This window comes from Pleurodeles waltl, chromosome 3_1 (assembly GCF_031143425.1).
Source record: "Pleurodeles waltl isolate 20211129_DDA chromosome 3_1, aPleWal1.hap1.20221129, whole genome shotgun sequence".
NCBI classification, from domain to species: Eukaryota; Metazoa; Chordata; class Amphibia; order Caudata; family Salamandridae; genus Pleurodeles; species Pleurodeles waltl.
This window is the reverse complement of record NC_090440.1, coordinates 552,021,931-552,042,825: the sequence shown is the minus strand read 5'-3', so window position 1 is coordinate 552,042,825 and position 20,895 is coordinate 552,021,931. Positions and strand designations below refer to the sequence as shown.

The 20,895-nt window shown below is 44.2% G+C and overlaps 1 protein-coding gene across 2 annotated transcripts in view; it reads right to left on the bottom strand.

The window, feature by feature from the left end:
* Positions 1-20,895, bottom strand: part of CORO2B (coronin 2B) — a 221,930-nt gene that overhangs the window by 113,838 nt on the left and 87,197 nt on the right. For both annotated transcript variants that reach the window (XM_069222915.1, XM_069222916.1), the window contains exon 2: positions 5,133-5,333. In XM_069222915.1, the coding sequence (XP_069079016.1) occupies positions 5,133-5,333 (201 nt within the window). The remainder of the gene's footprint in view (positions 1-5,132; positions 5,334-20,895) is intronic.

Below are 20,895 nucleotides of genomic sequence, written 5' to 3'. Positions count from 1 at the left end.
CGCTAGATTATGTTTGATTGCTACGTAGGTGAAGCAAAAAATTCACGTTCTAATCCTGGCTACTTCACATGATCACATTGCGTGACCCCCTGCAAATACCACACTTCTTGTACCCCAGTCCCTCCAATTCCTCTTTCTGGAAGGGTGCTTAGAATCCGACAATACAGGTCTATTAAGATATATACACAGGCCCCATCGGCAGTGAGGGAAACAGGGCCTTTGCTGTAGTTTTAATCGAGGAACGGTGGAGGGGGCATTATCTAGAGTGACCAGACGTCTTGGATTTCACCGGACAGTCCCGGTTTTTAGAGGACTGTCCCGGTGTTCCAACGCTTCTCCTAATTTTAAATAAATGTCCCGGTTTTTGGGACACAGGTCATATTATTAAATAAATGTCCCGGTTTTCGGGACAAAGGTCAGATCATCTAGGGAAGCATAAGTTAAAGAGGCCTACAAAGTATGAAATAATTAAAGTATATTATCTGTTACTGTCAGGCAACACAGTCCCCTATCTGCTCCCAGCAGCGAGACGAGTGGGGAACAGAGAGAGGTGGGTGGGGGCGGGTTGGGGATGCAGGGTGGGAGGTCAAGCCAATAGCTAATTTTATATATGTAGTCTTGTACAAGTGTGTGTGTATATGTGTGTGTGTGTGTCTATATGTGTGTGTGTGTGTATTTATATATACACACACACACACACACACATATATAGCCACACATTCACAAAGCTACGCAAAAAAACGGGACAGGCCATATATAAAAGTGAGAGTCATGTCTTTAGTCCTTCCTTTATGTCTGACCTGTCCCGGTTTTTGCTCCTCAAAATCTGGTCACCCTAGCATTATCGGGCATATGTTGTTCCCGACTTGCCCTCCAATTTAATTTCAGGGTTATGGAAGTAGTCTAGGACCGTGTTCCTGGAGGTTGGCGAGTGTTGAGAGACTGTGGATTCTACGCTATGTGCGCATATGTAGAACCCAAAGAGCACTCTGCTGACAGGAAGCTGAGGGAAAAAATCGCCAAGCCGGAATTAAGCAGAATCGACAGCTAGCACTTAGCACAGTTTCGGCTGCCTGTCTGTGTCCACCTGCCACTCCCCACGCTGCACTCTCAGCATGCAATAGCCCATAAATCTGCAGGCTGCAAGGCCTTAAAATTTCATGAGCGTGTATTTTTCCGGCGTGGCCTTGCACGAGAAGCGCCGCGGCGAAAACCCCGGAGGATATGCAGGGAAAGTGCAAGACTTAAAGTAATTCACCAGGTCGGTCGAATCTGCTTGTAGTTCCGAAGAGCTGGGGGCTGATGGTGGGCAAGGCAACGTTCAGCCCTACTACATAGAGTGACCCGATTTTGAAATCTCACATTTCACAAAAACAGGAGGACTACAATTTTACATTAGGCAAGGGGCGCTGAACGACCGCACTCATTAACACAGTAACACTGACAAAGAGGTACTAGGCAATAAAATGCACTTTTTAAGTCCAGCTATTTACCTGTTAATCTGATGCTAACTTGTCCTGCTTTGGAACGCATAGAAATGCATATCGCACTGTTTTCTGTCACCCTCTCCCGACTGGGACATGAGACAAATTTGCTAAAATCTGCCGGGACAACTGGTGAAAAAACAAGACTGTCCCGACAAATCTAGGACACCTAGTCACCCCAATACTGCACTGTATGGTGAACAGTGGCCTTCCACTACATTAGGTGGTATTTGCAAAGGGCCAAGCCTGCCAATGCCTGATCCCTTTGGCACTGTATTAACACATTTACATAAATATTAGTACTCAAAGCATGTAAGAGCTTTAAACCCGTCCAGAGTATCCATAGTCAGTAATACCAGAAAGATTCTTTCTCTCCCCGGCAGTGCAGAAATCCAGGTATGTAGGTATATGGTATTTCTATAGGACGAACCCAGCCTCAAGGCAGAGGAGCGCTGTAATGGTCAACGACAAACATAAAGTCAATGAGTAATAGAAGAGGAAGCTGGGCTGATGATAGTTAACACATTGTGATGTAGTGCTCTTTAAAGAGGTGAGTCTTCAACTCTTTCCTAAACTGAAGCAGCGTTGGGGGTTGGGGGAGGGACGGTTTGGAGGGGGGGTGATGGATACAGGGATATTGTTCCAGATCCATGATGCATTGTTGGAAAAGTCATGCTGCCTATTTTATTTTCTATTTTACACTTCTTCTTCTGTAGTCTGATGGTGTCCTGGCTGAGGTTATGCCGAGAACCATCAGAGCTAGTGAGCTTGTTTACAAGATAAGCAGGGGTTCTGGGTGTGATGGCTTTATAAATGATGCAGTTGAAGATGGTGTGAGCCAGTGGGGGGGAGTCAATGGAGTTCCATCAGGGTGGTGTTGAAATGATCATATTTTTCCAGGTCTGGATGAGCTGCAGTGTGCAGGATGCCCATACGGGATTCCAGTATGGAGTCTGGGAGGCTATGGAGTAGGGTGTTACCACCATCAAGATGTGCAAGTACAAGGGCTTGAACAATCGTTCTGACTTTTTACATTTTTTAAAATGATATAGTGCAAACTGGACCCAAAGGTATTGGAGCGCTTTACATGGGCACTGGTTACAATCCACATGGCCACATTCATTTATTTTTCAGGCACAGGGAGATTAAGTGAATTGTCCAGAAGCACAGGATGTTGAGCTGATGCCCAAATTCGAACCTGGTTCCCTAGTACCAAAGTCGGCAGCTCTGACTGTAATGCCACATCTTATCCTCTTTGAAGTCTCTTCCCGGAAGAAACAGTGTGACTTTCTTTGGAAGAGATAGTGGGTACCAGGCCATCTTTGTTTGTTTTTAGCAATGTGTTCTTTGAGGGTGAGGTTGATATGCATGCGCTTTCCTTCTTCCATGCTGAGTACCATTATTTGGAAACATTCCAGGGTGATGTCTAGGGAGATCGCTTCAGCTTCTGACTTGTCACCCACAAAAATCCTAGTTTTGTCATTAGAGAGGGTTATGGTCTGGCCTGAGCGACATTCACTCTGAGGTGGGTGACTATCAGAGATTTTAAAGTCACCTTCAAGGGGGTTAGATGGTTCAAGGATTATGAAGGGTTTTGTGCTAACTAATCCTCTGTGGAATGTACTTTGGTCTCCTTGGTACCTGCTTTTAGTATCAAACAAAATGTAAAGCCCTGATTTTACTCTGATTAAGGAAACACCATTTTATTTTTTTACTTATAATAACTTGCCTCTGGTTGCCATGACTTCCTGATGAAGATTGAGCGTATTTGTCTACTCTGAACCTTTCCTTAGGGCGCTGACATTATTTGACCCCATATAGCGTGCTGCTGCTTTTCATAATAGTGCACATTGTACAAATACCAAATACCACAATGTACTGCAGCATTTACATAGCGCATTCTGCACATATGTGGGGCGCTGAAGCGCTTGCCTACCTGGGCATCAAGCTACACTGTATAGGGTGTGTCGTTGGGAGGTTTTTGTCTTTATATTTTTGTTTCTACGTGAGAAGTGTTTCCATGTTTTGCATGGTGACCACCGAGGTGCAGATATCATGTTATGTGATGCAGTGCTCAGCAGTGTGGTGGATAAACAGTTGTGAGAGACAACTGGTTTTCAACTTGCTGGCAGCTTCGAGCATATACTATTCTAAAGCCGGGACCACCCTTCTTCTTAGACTTCTTCCTGAATTTCAAATGGATTATCAGGAGGTCAACCCAAGTTGCTCAAACTGAGTGAGAGCAGTAGAATTAATGGTCCTGTTGGTGTTTTTTTATCAGGCACAGCAGAATTGAGAGACAGTGAGGCACTGTTAAACAACATTGATCTAGATAGGAAGGATGACAGCCTTCAGTAGATGCTCAGAATTCTGGTCATGAAAGCCTGGCCGGAGTGTGTGTATGCTCCTCTACGGCCATAGGGCCTCTTTGGTGGCTAGGCTTTTTTTCTTGAGCCCTTGTAATGCAGCAACATTGACATCTGTGTACACTTTCATAGAACATTACTGTTTTTTCAGTCAATGGATTACACATGTTACTGGGCCTTGAAGCCAGTATTGCAGTGTGTCGGGTCAAAAGATCACTCATTTTTATGTAAACGAAGAGGTTCAGGCACATCATTATTGAATGATTCTTCATTGTAGCCACAACCAAAAGTACATTCTCCAAGAATAGGATCAGGAAGAATGGTGTAGAGGTAATGCCTAGTTACTTAGAGGCAAACCTCCCACAGTAATTCTAAAATTTCTTGTAACACTCCTCACTGTCCAGAGAATGGACGTGGGACGTGACAGGCTGCTCGTGAACAAGAAGTGGAAGATGACTGTCCTGGCTTATAGGTTAATCAGTTGCAGGGTGACTTGGAAAAGTTTTTTTTTTTTTTAAAGAATCATCTGAATCCCTGTCTTCAGGCAAAGACATAAAACCTCCAAGTTAAGGACTTGGACAAGGAAGAGAATACTCGGTGTTATAAGGACAACCAGTAAGTGAATCATGCATTTACTGAAATGCAGCTCTGCGTGAATGTAACACCAGTTTGGAGACTGCCACTACTTGCATAGACAGACCAGATAAAACATTGTTTCATTGTTTGAAATGCAAAAGCTACTGCAACATTTGAATCAAAAGAAAAAGTGTAATGGCGCACTTGGATTCAGCTAGGACAAAAAACAATTTAGCTGCAGATTCTCTGGAGTTTGCTTAAGACACTGGTATTCATTCTGAGTTCTGAGACACCGAAAAATTGATACGTAAGTTTTCTGTATGATAGCCTCCAATACCCAAGCTTCTCTGCCCAAATTCTCTGATTTTCCACTTGGGCGACAGCCTGCTCAATGGACATAGTTGATTTTGTCTCTTTGGGTTAAGAAAATTCCCCAGCTATATATTCAAGTTTCAACTAAAGTGACATCTTTATTTCGGAATTACAGAGTAAGCTCTAGCAGAAACTGTAACCCTATTCATGTTGTAAAGTTCCTATTGGGAGTACAATGGAACCTGTACCTCTCGGCAATGGGCAACAGAGGAGTAAAGGTTAGAGCGAGGCCCTGGTTTATATTTTGGGACGGATTCTTTCGGTTCACTCTCGGTTTGAAGAGTTGGGTTTGGGCCTAGTGGGCTTTCAAGAGGAAGAAGATGGCGGTTCTTACCTGCTGTAGTGGAATGACAAGGAAGGCGCCACCGCCCGCGCTCTCCGTGACAACAGCGAGGAATTTGGCATTGACGGCACAGAAGTGGTTGTCGTGGACATTCTTGGTGATCGGGACGCAGTCGAAGCAGTGCTCCCGGCAGGCCGCCTTCCCGTAGACGTTCCGGAACTTGGAGCTGCGATACTGCGACCGCCATGACATCTGGGGACACAACACAAATACAGAGCGGATTAACCGGGACATCTGACTGCTCGCTCTCTAGGCCAGTCTTCCTCTGAGAAAAGAAATCTCATGCACCTTTGGAAACAGACATCTGCATTCTGGAACTAGACTCTCTTTCCTAAATAAATATTGTAGAATGTTCTCCCCTTTTCCAAATCGAAATCCCACCGCATTTACCTCTTGTGAGAAGAACGTCGCTTTACTATTACGGAGACATGGGCAGCATGCCTTGGAATTGGAACTGCTGGTCTGGGTTTCCAAACAAGACTGATCGCGCAAACATAAATAGCACGCCCATCTCACATGAGCATTAAGGTTACTATCATCTTCGTGGCTCTCGTGTGCCAAGTGCCAAAAGGCGAGGTGGGGAAAATTAGGAACTAGAATGGACAGGCCAAAGTCATTATACTATAAGAACAAAGTGAGGCGTTGTGTCCAAAGTAGGCCCAGGGGGGCCGAAACCTTTCCATATGCTTCTGGTAACGACCGATTCGGTAGGTGAACTCATTCTAGATTCATTATGATAAATGTATATTTTGCGGTTAGCCTGACATAGACCTGCCACTCCTAGACCGACACTGGAACCAAGGGGACAGGCATTACCGTTATCGGTATTTATACGTTTCTATGCATTTGCGACCTTTTATCATAGTGACATTTTCAAGCACTGAGAAACAGTTGAGACAGTATGCATATAGAAGAGTCTAAAAACCAGAGAACACAATAAAATAATAAACAAAACATGAAAAATAATTCAAGTAATAAAATTAGCAAATGGAAATTATCGAAACAAAATGCATATGTACATAATATGCACAGCTTCAAATTCAAAGTGTTAATTTGTTTGCACAATCTCTTACAACTAAATATTACAAAAACCTGTGGGAGTGTCGCTGATGACAGCGAGTTTGCGGATGTCATTGTGCGAGGGAGTCTGGGGATGTATGTCAAAAGTATGTTATGTATATCTCCCTCAGTCTGCGTACTTAAGTTGCAGGGGCATGTCAGGTTTTAGCACGAATGTCTTCCTGGAAATTCTTAAACTTAGTTATATGCACTTAATTATTTAACCAAGTCTTTGTAATTTTTCAGTCAGACTATTAGTCACAGCATTGTCATTTTAAAATATCCTCATTATATGATCATGTTTGCTATATGTAATCATTGTCTATGTACTTTACTGTTGCCCATCATACGCTCATTTACACTGTAGAACGCTCTGGCGTCTTTCAAGGCCTTGTTCCTATTCTATAAAAATTGATAGGTAATAAATAAATAAACGAGTCAGGACAGATGGAACTGACAGCGCAGGTCTGTGAAAAAGTAAGTGTGTAGTAATCCTGTGTAACCAGTTGGTGGTGACATTACCAGGCCTTTCTCGAGTTACCAGTTCACAGGAAAGAACTGGAGAGTCAGTTCACGCAGACGAAGAAGCCTAGTCCCGCCCTCTGCCGTTCCTGAGTTTCACACCCTTGGGAGACCGCTCGAAAAGTGCGTACGGACCAGCGATGACCGAAGCCCAGAGGAGCCGGCATGACACGCAGATACGCTTCCCTGTTGTCAGAGAGATCAGGTGATGGGCATGGCAACAGGCAAGGGAAGCGCAGAGCAGGAAGCCCACAGCCCAGGGCCGATTCTGCGAGGTCACGAGGAGAAGGTTTTCACAAGGACTTATCGTGTTTTTACCGGCCGTGATCGTTCCGCATGGAACGATTCTGGCCGCGCCGGAAGTCCTAATGCCAGGGGGCAGCAGGAGATGAGACCCCCGAATTGCACATGCTTGACAAGCCCTGAGGCCGCAGGCGTGGGCCTCACGTGCCACACTGCTGCAATACATGTAATGGAAGAATAGGCACTTCTCAGGAGAACAGGCTATCTGAATAGGGAGTACCTGCACTTCTATATTCCCGTTGAAGCAGTGCTGAGCAACAAATGCAAAGGCTGATACTAGCGCGAGTGCCTGTAGAGTGTGGGAGACACGCGACGAAGGTGCATCTAACATTTTTATTGTAATTTAATCCAGTAAGGGCGCGAGAGAGCCCCGCATGGGTGGAGGAGACTCTTCAATTTGGGAGGACACTGGGAGAACCGACAGGCGTGCGCAGGTTCAGTCCAAGGCAGGAATTTGCGCGAGAGAGAGAGAGATGTAGTGTCCTGCTGGACACATTCTAGTGTTTCCACCACCCACTCTGCTGAGGGCTGGCTTCCACACTCACCCCACACCCATCCATCACAGGTGTCACCAGTCAGGTGACCTTGCTAATAAAAGGGGTCTGGCGCACGTGCCCTGGGCCAGGTGTACGAACACTAAATAGGTGTCCATGTGTTACTATTAGCATGAGGGTCTAGGGCCCCCAACACTGCAAGAGAGAGAGACAGCTTCAACAAGACTTAAGTGATGAAGGACACTTGGGGCCTCATTACAAGTTTGGCAGAGGTGATTACTCCATCACAAATGTGATGGATATCCCATCCGCTGTATTACAAGCTCCATTATATTCCATGGAACTTGTAATATGGCGGATGGGTTTGTGATGGAGTAATCCCTTCTGCCAAACTCATAATGAGGCCCTTGGTGTGCAAAGGTCAGAAAGTCTCAAGGGGATTTTATGAGGTCAGTCTAGCAGGTATTTTCCTTAAGGCCGCTAAAGATCCTAAAAAAGAGTCTATTGTTTAGGAGTTCCAGGAGCAGGTGGGCTTTTGTTCAAGAACATTTGTATTGCTTTTGATAGTCAATTGATAAACACCTGATGCTCTCAGTGTTGCAAAAGTACATGACATGGTGTAAATATACCTCGAGTACCATCCTTTTTAAACTCCTACCCGCCAAGACCAGAGGAGAATACACAAATTATAATCTCTAGATATATGTATTAAGGTAGAAAGTGTGAACTTGTATATTATGTAACCAGTCTTATGGAATCACATAGTTACAATAAAGGAAATAATGGGGGTCAACAATAGGGGAGATTTATATGGTCCTGTGCATCATTCTCCCTTATGTGAAAACCAAAAGAATGCCTAGCTCCAAGAAAAGGAGCTCCTTACTACCAACTCGGGCAGTAGACGTTTAGGTCTCTGCATGTACTATGTATTAGGAACGACGGCCCTCACTCACCATCCAGTGACATGCTTCATCATTGGGCCGTGCTCCTTGTAAGTCGGCACTGCATTGCCTGACGGGCCCCTTGAGGGGGCTCTTTGCCGGAGATCTTTTCAATATACTTGCCAGAGATGAATGCAAGAATGTGGGATTGGAACCAAAGAAAGTGTTAAAATTGACTAGGGGAGTCCAAAGGACGGACCAATATTGCAATATGGCACTCCTGTCAAGATCAAAAACAGAAGAAAAAGATGGGGGAAGCTGGATATAATGAACTAGTTCCTGTCCAACTCGGTCTAATTTGTGTCCTGGACCTCAATTCTAGGCACCTGCAAAACGGGAGGTCATGTGTGGATAATTCTTACAGTACCTACCCTAAAAGTCTGGTCATCATGTTTCTTGCTCTAATAGTCCCTGGAAAGCATGGAGCAGGGGGAGGTGGACCTGACCGCTGCATTTGCACCACAAACTAATATATTTCTTGAACGATCAGCACCCATGCTATTCACAGGGGGCCCAATCTCCTGAATCTAGGAGGATCCCTGTTTGTTTTGCAAATACTATACTAAGGATTGTGACAGTGAGTACTGTTACTTTCTTAGTGAGAATTAGGATTTTTTTTTAGGTCTTGACGGATCACCATCAGATCTTCAGACTAATAGAGCGAGAAACATGTTGACCCGTCAGACTGGCATTGTGGTGCCAGCCTGATGAGAAGCACGGCCCAGTGATGAAGCATGCCACTGGATGGTGAGTGAGGGCCTTTGCTCCTAGTACATAGTGCTTGCAGAGACCTAAAAGTCTCCTGCCCAAGTTGGAAATAAGGAGCTCCTTTTCTTGTTTTTCACATTACATAGTTACACCTGAAGTGAGAGACCTTCTACAACACATTCTATTGCTGCTAAAGGCTCTATAGGTCCGTCATTGGCCTCAGGATACCGGGGCAGGACCATGAAAGCTCTGCATTCTGCTGGTGGTCTACCCAAGGCTTCTATACTGCACTAAACATGCCTCTCATTCATCAGGACATAGGTTAGCATTTCCATAACTGCAATCTCCCAAAGTCTCCTCGACCTTTCAATCACTAACGGTAGGGATATCTTTTCCCAGTTGGTGGCTATTTCCTATTGCTCTCAGAACCATGTGAACAATTACAGAGCAATCCTTATTCCAGATCCCAACATCATGGGAGGTCGAAGTCACTGTAATCTAACTAAGGATCGTTTGTTTTCGGGTAACCAACTATACTCTGGTTGTATGACCTTACAAAATACGGCCTTTGCACGCAGCTTTTACCATGCATGGTTATTCTATTTAAGATATATATAAATTATATACATACTTACTTCATTGAAAAAATAAGTTTAAAGTAATGTTATAGTTAGGTGAAAATGTTATCTGAAGTAACTATACCTCATGCCCTAAGGTACCAATAACCCACACCCCCACCATGCAGTGTTGTCATCAACGCTAGTCCAGTTGTCGTCCTTAACTCTATCAATGACGTCACTGAACATGCCATGAATGTTGTAATATGTGAGGTCATAAACAGTGCATGGAGAGGGTGCAAATTAGGGTGTTTCCAGCAGTAATGCTGGAGTCATTCAGAGAGTGGGTGCCGAAGCAGGGTTTTTAAATCAACTACATCAGTCAGCCAGTCTGGCACAGCACAGTCCCCTTTTACAACTGTTGCTATCTATAGCTCACACTTGAGAAGGAGGGAGGAGGATGGGTTTATGCAAACCTGCCTGGATGTATTGGAAGTCTCTGTAATAGGGACAGCACCTGGTACGCACACAACGGCGCCCTCTGTCACAAATAGGCCCTGGCCACACTGCACAAGGCCTGTTAGCAGCCAGTGATCATTCCCGGCCCTGACCCTCACTGTCCGATGGACAGTGCCTCTCCTAAGGCATACTTGGTTGATGGATGGGAGGGAGGCGATAGGAAGGAGCTACCATTTTAGGCCTCATTTTCTGTTTACTTGATTGTGAGAACAGGCCACTCTTTTGAATGGATATGACTGTACACGGGTCTGTAGATCATGTTTCCCTGACTTCACTTTACGATTGCAAGTTTTGTAGATTTTTGATTTTTCCCTCAGTGCACAAAACAGTCATGCTTGTGCCCTTAGGACTTTCTGAGGCATGGATTGTGACCCAGAGAAAGACTCTGTGGTGTGGAGAGGCCCACCATGTGCACCAACCTTTTACTGAGCGTGACTAACATCAGCTCATTGGGCTGTTGAAAACTGGCAGTGTTTCAACAACAGAAATAGCAGGGCAGACCTTTACACCTGTGCACTGCCTGGGATTTACTTACTTGTCTCGCAGGTATTTTTACATTGGTCTGTCAGTCCCCTGCAACCAAGTCCTTTGCTCTATCCATGTGGGGCATGGATGACACATATGTAGCCACTGTGTGCAGAGGTTGTGCGTGGAGTGTGTCTGTGTCTACACAGAAACCCATTTTGATTTCCTGGATCCAAGTGGTACCTAAGATGGAGGCTGGAGAGGCCCCACATACCAATGTAAATTTCAGGGCTCCTCCAGGCATTCCGGAGGCCCCTTAAAGAGGGTCAGGCTTTAGGTTATGGAGGAGAGGAAACAGAGAATCAGTTTGAAGTTTAGGGAAATCTTCTTCCCCTTTTCTGCCCATTACTTCTTATAAGGGCACCCCCACCTAGTAAAGAGGTAGTTACGCGGGGAAGCCTCTTCCTCGTATGTCTCTTTGTTTTCAGTTTTTCCTTATACTGAGACTCACAGTTGCACCCCACTTTCCAGTTGAGACTTGAAGAAAAAGACTGTGGGTGGAACAGTGTGGTAGGAAAAACTAAATGCGGTAGAGGCCCCCAAACAGCTCCAGAGTCAACTATTGGAATATGCAAACTCTGTCTGCAACCCAAGTATACCTTAGAATAACAAGCTTTGGCAAAGTCTCTAGGTCTCATCTTTTGGCTTTGCTAATGCCTTTTGGTGATGCTGTATAGTATTAGGAAAATGCTGCACAGCATGCCCAAAAGAGAAAAAAAATCATGATTGCATGTGCTCCTATTCTAAAAATTATAAGGGATATGGGCTACATGTTAGCACTTTTTCAAAAGTGGAGGGTATATATATATATATATATATATATCATAGTCACTGGTCCTCACGGACGGGACCGTCCGATTCCGGTGCACTTTCCGGTGAGGTGCATGTCAAAAATACCACACACAATACCGGCCAGCGGCGCGCACTCCAGGATGACAGGACAGGAGAGTATTCAAGTAATCGAGTTTATTTCAGTGCAAAGGGTCATCAGCAAACCAACGCGTTTCAGTATAAAAACGCCTTGATCACGTGATATATATTTCAGTGCAAAGGGTCATCAGCAAACCAACGTGTTTCAGGGTAAAAAAATGCCTTGATCACGTGATATATACAATGATCACAGGACAGTCAATGACAACAACGTCGTGAATTGAATCTAATATTTTAACCAAATAAAGGCGACATTAAATAACACACTGTGGCTTGTGGCACCATGTCCGAAAATTGAAATCCTTCTGTGGCAGTGACTCCACCCGGAAACCACAATAGCTGCCACTCATGAATGGTGGGTGCCAGAGGCTTGTCAGGCTAGAAAGAAGGTTTCCACGGTGGTTGGTGGCACCTGCATCACCAAGAGAAGCAAAAGCGCATTGCGGTGTTGTACAGCCCACAGGTACATGCTAACAACATGCATTTGCAATGCAACGGGTCTCGTGTTTGCTCATGTTAGAGCTGATCGTGTTGTAAACTCCTAACCCGACTTTTCACCTATCGGGCAAAAGTGCATTCATGTACATAACCCGAAAACGTGAAATTAACTATGTAAAGCGCTCGACTTCTGCCAAGCGAGATCGCGCTCGTAAATTAGAGAAAAAGAAGTCCACGAGCCCAATGGAAAACAGCGAGCCTCGCATGTTTTCTGTACTTGGTCGCTGTGCTCGAGGAGGGCTAGCCACCGGAAAAGGCATGACGTATGCGTGCCTTCGACTAATGAAAGCAAGCAGATTTTATTAGGCAAGCCCACGAACCAATAAAAAACACTGACGTGATGTTAACAGGACTCCGAGCCCTTTTCTAAACACTAAAGCGTCTCGCTGTGATACGCATGCGCGAGCGCATGCAATGCAGGCTCGACCCTAAAAAGGCAACACAATACCCTGTTAGTAACCCTTCTTGAGAACCCTTCAGGAGACTGGCCTCTCAGGTGTGCACACTGCAGAGCCATCAGAAAAGTGACAGAGCAGTGCACACACTCCAGAAGTACATTCCCATGCACAAAAACACCCTGGAAAATATAAACAGCAGAATACCACAGAACCCTTTAGCACAGGCATCTATCGCTAGTAGAAAATACCTAATGACAGCTCGACAAAAGATATGGAGAAAAGCAAGTTAGATGCAACATATCCCAAAGCCTATCCGCACTCACAGGCATGCTGGAAGATTGTTCGAAGTGCTAGAGGAGGGGTGTCCAGCGCGGCGTCAGGAGGGCTGGATCAATATCCAAGTGTCGCTGATTACAGAGGATTAACAATGGTTAGTTCACCATTCTCCCCACAACGCTCTCTCACACAGCCCTGCGTGCATCATCTCACACGTCACGTTCCATGCGTAAGCACCAGACAAACTGCACCCTCGGACCAGGACACAATCGTAGTGTCCTCATGGGTACCCACGATCCCAAGACTAAACCGATGCAAATGGAACACGCAGAGCCTAGTGCTTTAAATTGAAATATAGAAGTTCAAGTTCTCACTATTGAGAGTACATTTGCGCTTGAGAAGTGCCGGCACCCTCCCATTAAATGTGTCACAGAAGTGCTGGGGAGTGCAGGTACTCGTCCTTTCAAATAAAAGAAGTGCAGGGACTCAGGATTTAGGGTGACCAGGCATCCCGGGTTTGCTGGGAGAGTCCAGGTTTTTCACCAGCTAGTTAGCAGCTGTTATAAGTAAGCAATTTAATTAACAGGTATGATTCTGATTTTAAAAACTACATTTCATTTCTTTCCATAGTGCCTCTTCTGTGCTCCTGTGTTGACGAGTGCTATCATTCTGCACTTCTAGGTTGATGTAAATATGGAGTCCTTCTTCTATTTTTTGCAAAATATCCCGGTTTTTTGGTTCTCAAGTTTTGGTCACCCTAGCAGTATTGGACAGTTCCTATACGTCTAAAACATTGGCTAAGCCTCAACATTTTATTTTTACACTTTATTTTATGTAATACATGCCACCAGATGTGTATTGACAAGACTTGTCAGTGCAGAATGTGAATATGTGCATCTAAAATTAGGAAGTCGTGTTTTTTTTTTAGCAAGGTATTTTAGTTAACTGTTTATCCACTCGTAGAGACTCGGGGTAACTCCACTGATACCCAGCTCACGGTGATATAATCAAGTAAGTATCATGTGTAAATCTGCACTGCTACTCACAGCCCCCTCTTCACCAGGGCGTATCCTGGTCATTAAGATTGGGGTGGGGGTGAGGAGGGTGAGCTTCAGATTCCCCAATAATAGTGCTGGCATATAATGTTAAAATACATTATAGGGCAAGCAGGGTGCACATGTGGGGCCTAAAGGACAGTGGAAAGGGAGAGGAATGCAGCCCCCATCTACGGCCCTGAGGCTTTTCACTGTTCCCCCAACTCCGTGGCCTTTTACTTTCCCCGGGAACAAGCAGCTTTGATCTACCCGGTCACCCCTACAATGGAGTGGCTGCTTGTGCCAGCTACGAATAATGCAAGTGTGTGTGTGTGTATGGGGGGAATGTACAACATTATGTATCAAAGCATTTTCCCATAGACACAGAATGGGTGAAACCTTTTAATACATCAGGTCCTAAATCGGTAAGTAATACGATCTACAGCACCCCTCGGGTGGATGGTACACAATGTGATGTACAGAAAGTGCTCCTCATACAAGTAAGCTGCATTGTTATCGCACAGATAAGTACTTGCCCCCACTCCCCTTTCAGCACTTTGAAGCTAGGTTTCTACTTGATAAATACACAAACATACATACACATATCCAAGAGCTAGATATGTTTGGAATGGTGTTGGTCACTGTGGGAATTCATGCCAGATTAGCAATTTTTCTGGTCTTTGCAGACTTGATGAAGGTGATGGGTGAACAATGAATCCTTGATAGGGCAGGGCTAAAGACTGGGGTGTCGTGGGTCCATTTTAGTTAGTTGTTTGGGGACAGTGATAGCTGAGTTTAGGCTTGCAGCCTGTGCCCTTTTACCCAGTTATTATGCTTTGTATTCATTTTTATTAATTTTATTATTGCTTTTTTAGTGGCATTGTTTTAATTTTATTATCAACTGTTATTTTGCGAAAGCGTCATTATTAGTGCTATGGATGACATACTTTGCATCACGTTCTTTTTAATGGAATCACAAGAACAAAATGTGAGGCACACAGAATAATATTTTGTACTGTTGGCCCCAAGACTGCGTAAACAGTCCAGCACTTAGGTACATAGCCACGTCAGACTTCTGTGCAGGAACATAAACATGTCCAGTATAAAAACATTTTGTAGGACAAAGAGCATTAGAGGGGGATTCCAGCCAGAATTTCCATCCATGCTATATGCCGGTTTTCGGGAAGACCTCAGCCTCTGTGTCTCCATGGATCCTGATCTGGGGACTGGCGGCCTGACCTTGTACCAGGGTAACAGGGTGGGGTGTGCTTCTCATGGACACTGTAAGGACATATTCGGCTTACATCGCCATGCTCTCACTTAGGGGCTAAAGATTAGGTTTTTAGGTGGGAACCGTATACTCCTATTATGACGATATGTTGGGGTTGTTTATATTCACATGTCTAATTTTTACAAACATGATTTTGTTGTTCCTCATTATCCTAATCATTGCAGCTCATGCATTTTATCGTAGACTGCAGTCCTTTCAATAAATGTATTGAAAACTGTTCTGCATCTCTTTTCTTGCCTATGTGTGTGTGTGTAAGAGACCTATATGTGGAGAGAGAAAAGGGTAAGACTTGTTTCCACCACGATTTCCCTGAGGGATCTTCAGAGTCTATGCATGGCTGCCAGAAATCACCTTTACAGGTTGGGCTTTGGTGAGGTACTGATAGTGAGCAAGTAGGGATAGGCCGACATCTCCCATTGAGTGTAGGAGTGACTCAGTTGCCTACAAAGCAAAAGTGCTGCTGCCCCAAAGACACCAGTCTTGTTTCTTTGCGAGAGTCCATTTGAGAGGGGATTTGAACAAATGTATTCTGCTTCCGACAAAGCCTTGGCATTCGTAGTCATTCATTTTAATTCAAATCTCTTCACCAATTTATAGAACAGACTCACTGCCCCCCAAATATTTTGACACTTGCATGTCAGTAAACATAGGCATTGTCAGTATGGGATTTAATTATGGGAGTTTGAAGAAGCAAAGAATTCTTCTCTACAAATTTGAGGCCCTTTTAAAAAAAACATTTTAAAAAAGCTTTGGAGTTTTTTGCAAAAACGTTTGTGAACATAAAAATAAACAAATAGAAGACTCATGAAAAATTCAGTGTATGACCAGTGTCCACAAAAAAATGTTAAAACTAACTTTGTTATTTAACAAGATTTAGTTCAATCTAATTAGACAAACCTTCTTTTTACAGGACTTTATTGAATTTCCAATGGCAGTCATGGGGCTTATCACATTACAACTGATTAATTATCAACTTCTGGTTGACATCTTCTGGTCTCGACAAACAATTTATGGACACCTTCATCACAACAGTTAGAGATGCTTGATTTTATAAAGCCATTAACATGCTGTTAATTGTTAGAAACTGGATTACTAGCTTGATTTAGGAGCCCGCTGACCCATACCACAGGTCCAAACTCGCTGCAGCTGGGTCCAGGAGCTGGTTGGGAAACCTTTTATGTCCCTGAGGCTCAGATCAGAAGGCCAACAGACTAGTCCTTTTAGTCACTCTGGGGTCCTGGGTTCAAGATTAAGTCACATGCCCAGTTCTTATTTCGCAGGCAAGAAGGCAGTAGACAGCAGGTCAGCACAGCCAGGCAACAATTCCTTTAGAGCAGCAGTCCAGCAGAGGGGCACCACCTATTGAAGTGTAACTGGGGCTGTGCCCAGCTCCTCCCTCCCATCCTACCAGTGATGCCCCATCCTGTCACACAAAAACTCCTATTGTGTGTGGATGTCTAGGAGTAATACACAAAGCCCAATTGTCACCAACACCCAGTCATATGATACCCAGAGGCAGGCTGCAGGCACCAAATGGCTAAGGCAAGAAAATGCCAACTTTCTAAAAATGTCATTTTCAGAATTGTAATTTAAACTCCGACTTCACCATAAGTTAGAATTTTAAATGAGGACTCCCAGAGACGCCAAACACAAACTGGTTATCTCTTCCCATTTGGAAATTACACATATCCTATGGGGGTGATAGTCCTTGCAGTAGTAAAAAAACACTGTTAAGTGTTTTTTATGACCAGGACATGTAAAACGTAAAAGTGCATGCCATACTTTATAAATAGATTGCACCCTGCCCTCTGGGCTGTCCAAGGTTTACCTTATGGGTCACTTATATGTACTAAAAAGGAAGGTTTGGGCCTGGCAAAAGGTTTATCATGCGAGGTCGAAATGTCAGCTTAAACTGAACACACAGGCTCTGGAAAGGCAGGCCTGAAACATGTTTAAAGGGTTACACGGGTGGAAAAACCAGTGCCATAGGCCCAGTAGTAGCATTTAATTTACAGGCCATGGGCACATGTAGTGCCAATATACTAGGGACTTACAACTAAATTAAATATGCCAATTGGTGTATAAGCTAAAGTGACCATGTTTTAGGGAAAGCGCATAAACACTTAAGCATTGGTAAAGTGCGCAGAGTCCTAAGGCCAGTAAAAAAGATGTCAGCAAAAACAGAAGGCAAAAAGTTAGGGGGGGAACCACGCAAGGATGCCCCAGCTAACATCAATCAACAAAAAACATTTTATTTGCCAATTAATTAACAGCATATAAGCAGGATTATATATGGTACCGTAATGAAAAGGCATTCTATAAATGTTTGGGGGGTATTTTGATGTGCCAACCAAAGTAATCTCTGTGCAAGGCCCAGGTATGAATCCAGACTGGCGGTTTCTACGATGTCACTGGTCTGTATAAAACATTAACGATGAAAAACAGTGCCTTCCTCACGAATATTATACAGACAGGGGAGCTGAGTAACACAACCGTAGTCTGCCAGAGATGCTGTGTCAAGAGAGAATTCCTTCCAAAGAATGAAAGGAGACAGTGTGTGAAGATTTTAAAAGAAGGCTTGAAGAAAAGGAAGAAGCAGTGAAGGAGACAAGTTTGGCCTTTCTAGTCTTTTGCTATGAATGATGGGATGGAATTTCCAGTGACATGGGAATAACATAGACAATAGAAGTGAAACCCAGAGGTAGCCTTGAAGTTAGGTTTGAGGGTGAAGGTGTAGTGAAGAACGACTGTTTCATCTCTAGGCCTATCCTGGCTATCATGGCTGCCAAATAGACGAAGACAGTGTTTTAGTATTCTGAGTTGACCCAAAAACAATTATGATGAGGATTCTGGCCCCAGTCAGCTCTGCAGAGACCATAAAAACATGAACTCATAATCCAAAAGTTCATATCAGTTACTACAAATATGCAATAAAGACCTCTTCATTTACGCTAAAGACAATAGGCTTTGATAAAACCCGTAGACCCGGCTTGCATTTTCAAACCAGACTAAGGGCCTGATTTAGATGTTGGCGGTAACGGTCCCACCATCTACTTTTGGACTGTAAACCCACCAGCCGCCGCAACGGTCCTTCCGCCGTATTTAGATGCTAGAAGTCCCATATATGAAAGACCGCATTCGAGCCACCGTCTCCTTCCAGAAACATAAGCTGCATCGACGGCGGGAAAATTAAAAGGGGATGCTGGACGAGACCACAGCCAGCTTTCCTGCCGGGCAGATTTAGATGTGCCTTACCACCAAGGAAAAAGTTGAGGTCCGAACGCTACTCCTCAGTTGTGAGTTTGGGATGAAGGGGGTAAAAACTCACTTTTTTACCACTACCTCCCCACGTCTTTGACTGGATAACATCTGCAGTCGCTGCTGCCACTGACCCATGGAGAAAACATACCCGCCCCCCCTACTTGATGGACTACAAGGTAGGGATGGTGCATTGCCAGGGTACTTTTGGTGGGCACTGCGTAGGAGGTGGGGACCACGGAAGGCATAGATATGTCACAGTAATTTTTTAAAATCACTGTGACATGCATATGTCAGGACACAAGTGGATCAGACCGGGGTGGGAACACATGGGCACATAACACATATCGCACATATACCCACAACTGTCATTATGGTGCCAGTATTCATTGGCAAATGAATGCTGGCACCACAATGATGGTACGTTCAAACCTGTCAGCTGTGTCTATGTGTGCACATTGCCAGAGGACCTGTACCTGTAATGTTGCGAGTTGTGTGTGAGTTAGTACGTGTATTTGTGTATGCGATGTGATTGGCAGGGTGAGGTGTGGGTGTGTGTGTGTATTTGTGTAGCTGAGTGTGTGGTTGTGTGATCTGTGGTTGCAATGTTAATGGTGGGTATATGTTGTGGCATGGATGTGTGTTTTCGGTATGTACTGGTTGTATTGTGTCGGACTGGCAATGGATAAATGTGTAGATGTATTCTGTATTGTGTAGTGCACCTGTCTTTAGTGGTCAGCGAACCGCCGTCAGTACGCCTGCAGGACTGTAACATCTAAATACGGCGGGCCGAACACAGCCGCCTTAACAGTCTTCTTGGACCCACTGCCGACACAGCTTGGTGGTAACACGGCCAACAACTAAATCAGACCGTTAAACATTAAAAATAGCCTAGTACAGTGAAAAACAAAAAAAGTTGATTTCTAGGTGCAACACATCTCTGAGATCAATCATGGACCTTGTGATGGTTTTGTATAATTTTGAGATATAAAATAGCCCCTCGTGTACTGCAATACAAGTACTCCACAGGAGAAGTACTGTGGACATGCCAACAGCATGAGGTAAAAGAGAAACACTCATCTGGGCTGATGTATTTTCATGCATTTTTACCAATAGGTAAATGAGACAGCTGGACATTCAGGGCAGACCTAGAAAATCATAGCTAGATGATAGCTTCTAGAAAGCTGGGGCTGAGTGACCTAGTCACATATCAGGCCAGTGTCTGTGGAAGTCTGCTAGGGTGGGTTGAGTGAGTCACTCATGGGCATCTGGAAAACTGGCGGGAGGGGTAGTCAGTCATTGTTAGCTATGTTAATGGTCGTTAGGGCTGGGGCAAGTCTGCCTGCGTGAGCTGATTCAGCTGAAAGGGGAACTCACGTGATAAGAATCGGATTCTTAAGTTCTGTCCATCGCATTCCTCGGAAAGGGCAGGCGGAGCTTGGCGTTTTGTATGTTTTTACAGCTAACAAATACAACTTCAGGAAGAATTCAGGCAAAAAACAACATTGAAGCCTCTCTATCCCACCGCCGCTCTGAGCAGAGGATGTCTCATGTGGAGACCTTGGCAAGGATGCCTGGCGACTGATGATAGCGCGCACTGGAGGACGAGCGGCCTTGGAAGGGTAACGGTTCCAGCTCAGAGATATGGACCGCGCCGGGGCACCTTCTCATACACCACCCCTCGCCCCGCTAGAGACAGTCTGAAAACTAAGTAGCTGAGCGTGCGGTGTGAAAAACTGGCAAAGGTGGCCAGAGGGACACAGCCAAGGTCATGGATTCTTAAGGGGGGCTGTGGAAAAATTTGCAGAGTACGTGAGTTTTTTTCACTTTATTACATTTCCCTGAAAATCATCACTTTTGAGACAATTTGTGTTGCAAGCATGTTTGAGTCTAACAGAATGGTGCTACATCAAATACATTTAACAGAACAAGTTCTAGGCTCTTTCTGAGTCATGCAGTAAATTTAACAAGCATTGGCAAAGCCAATAGGTTGCGCCTTTGTTTTCTTTTGCACTCTATCTTGCTATCTAACTGGATTAAAAGTATTAGAAAAATGTTAAAATAATGTTCGTTTTATATTTGATAAAATGTTAATAATTGTTTATGTTGTTTATTAATTTAACGTACAGCACAACATAACAACTATTAATGGTTTATCAAATTTAAAATAAACATTATTATAACATTTTTCTAATATTTATAATTCTGTTAGATAGTGAGATAGAATGCAAAAGAAAAAACAAAGGTGAAACCTATTGGCTTTGCCACTGCTTGTTTTAAATGTAAATTGGATGACAAATTAGCCATTTATGTACTCAGGTATCAAATTCAGTTTGTTAATAACATGCCTCACCAGTACATAGACAAACTAGGGTATACATGATCAGTGGTTTTGTGACAACAGCAGCAGCTAATGTTAAGCACTCTTATTTCTAGCGACA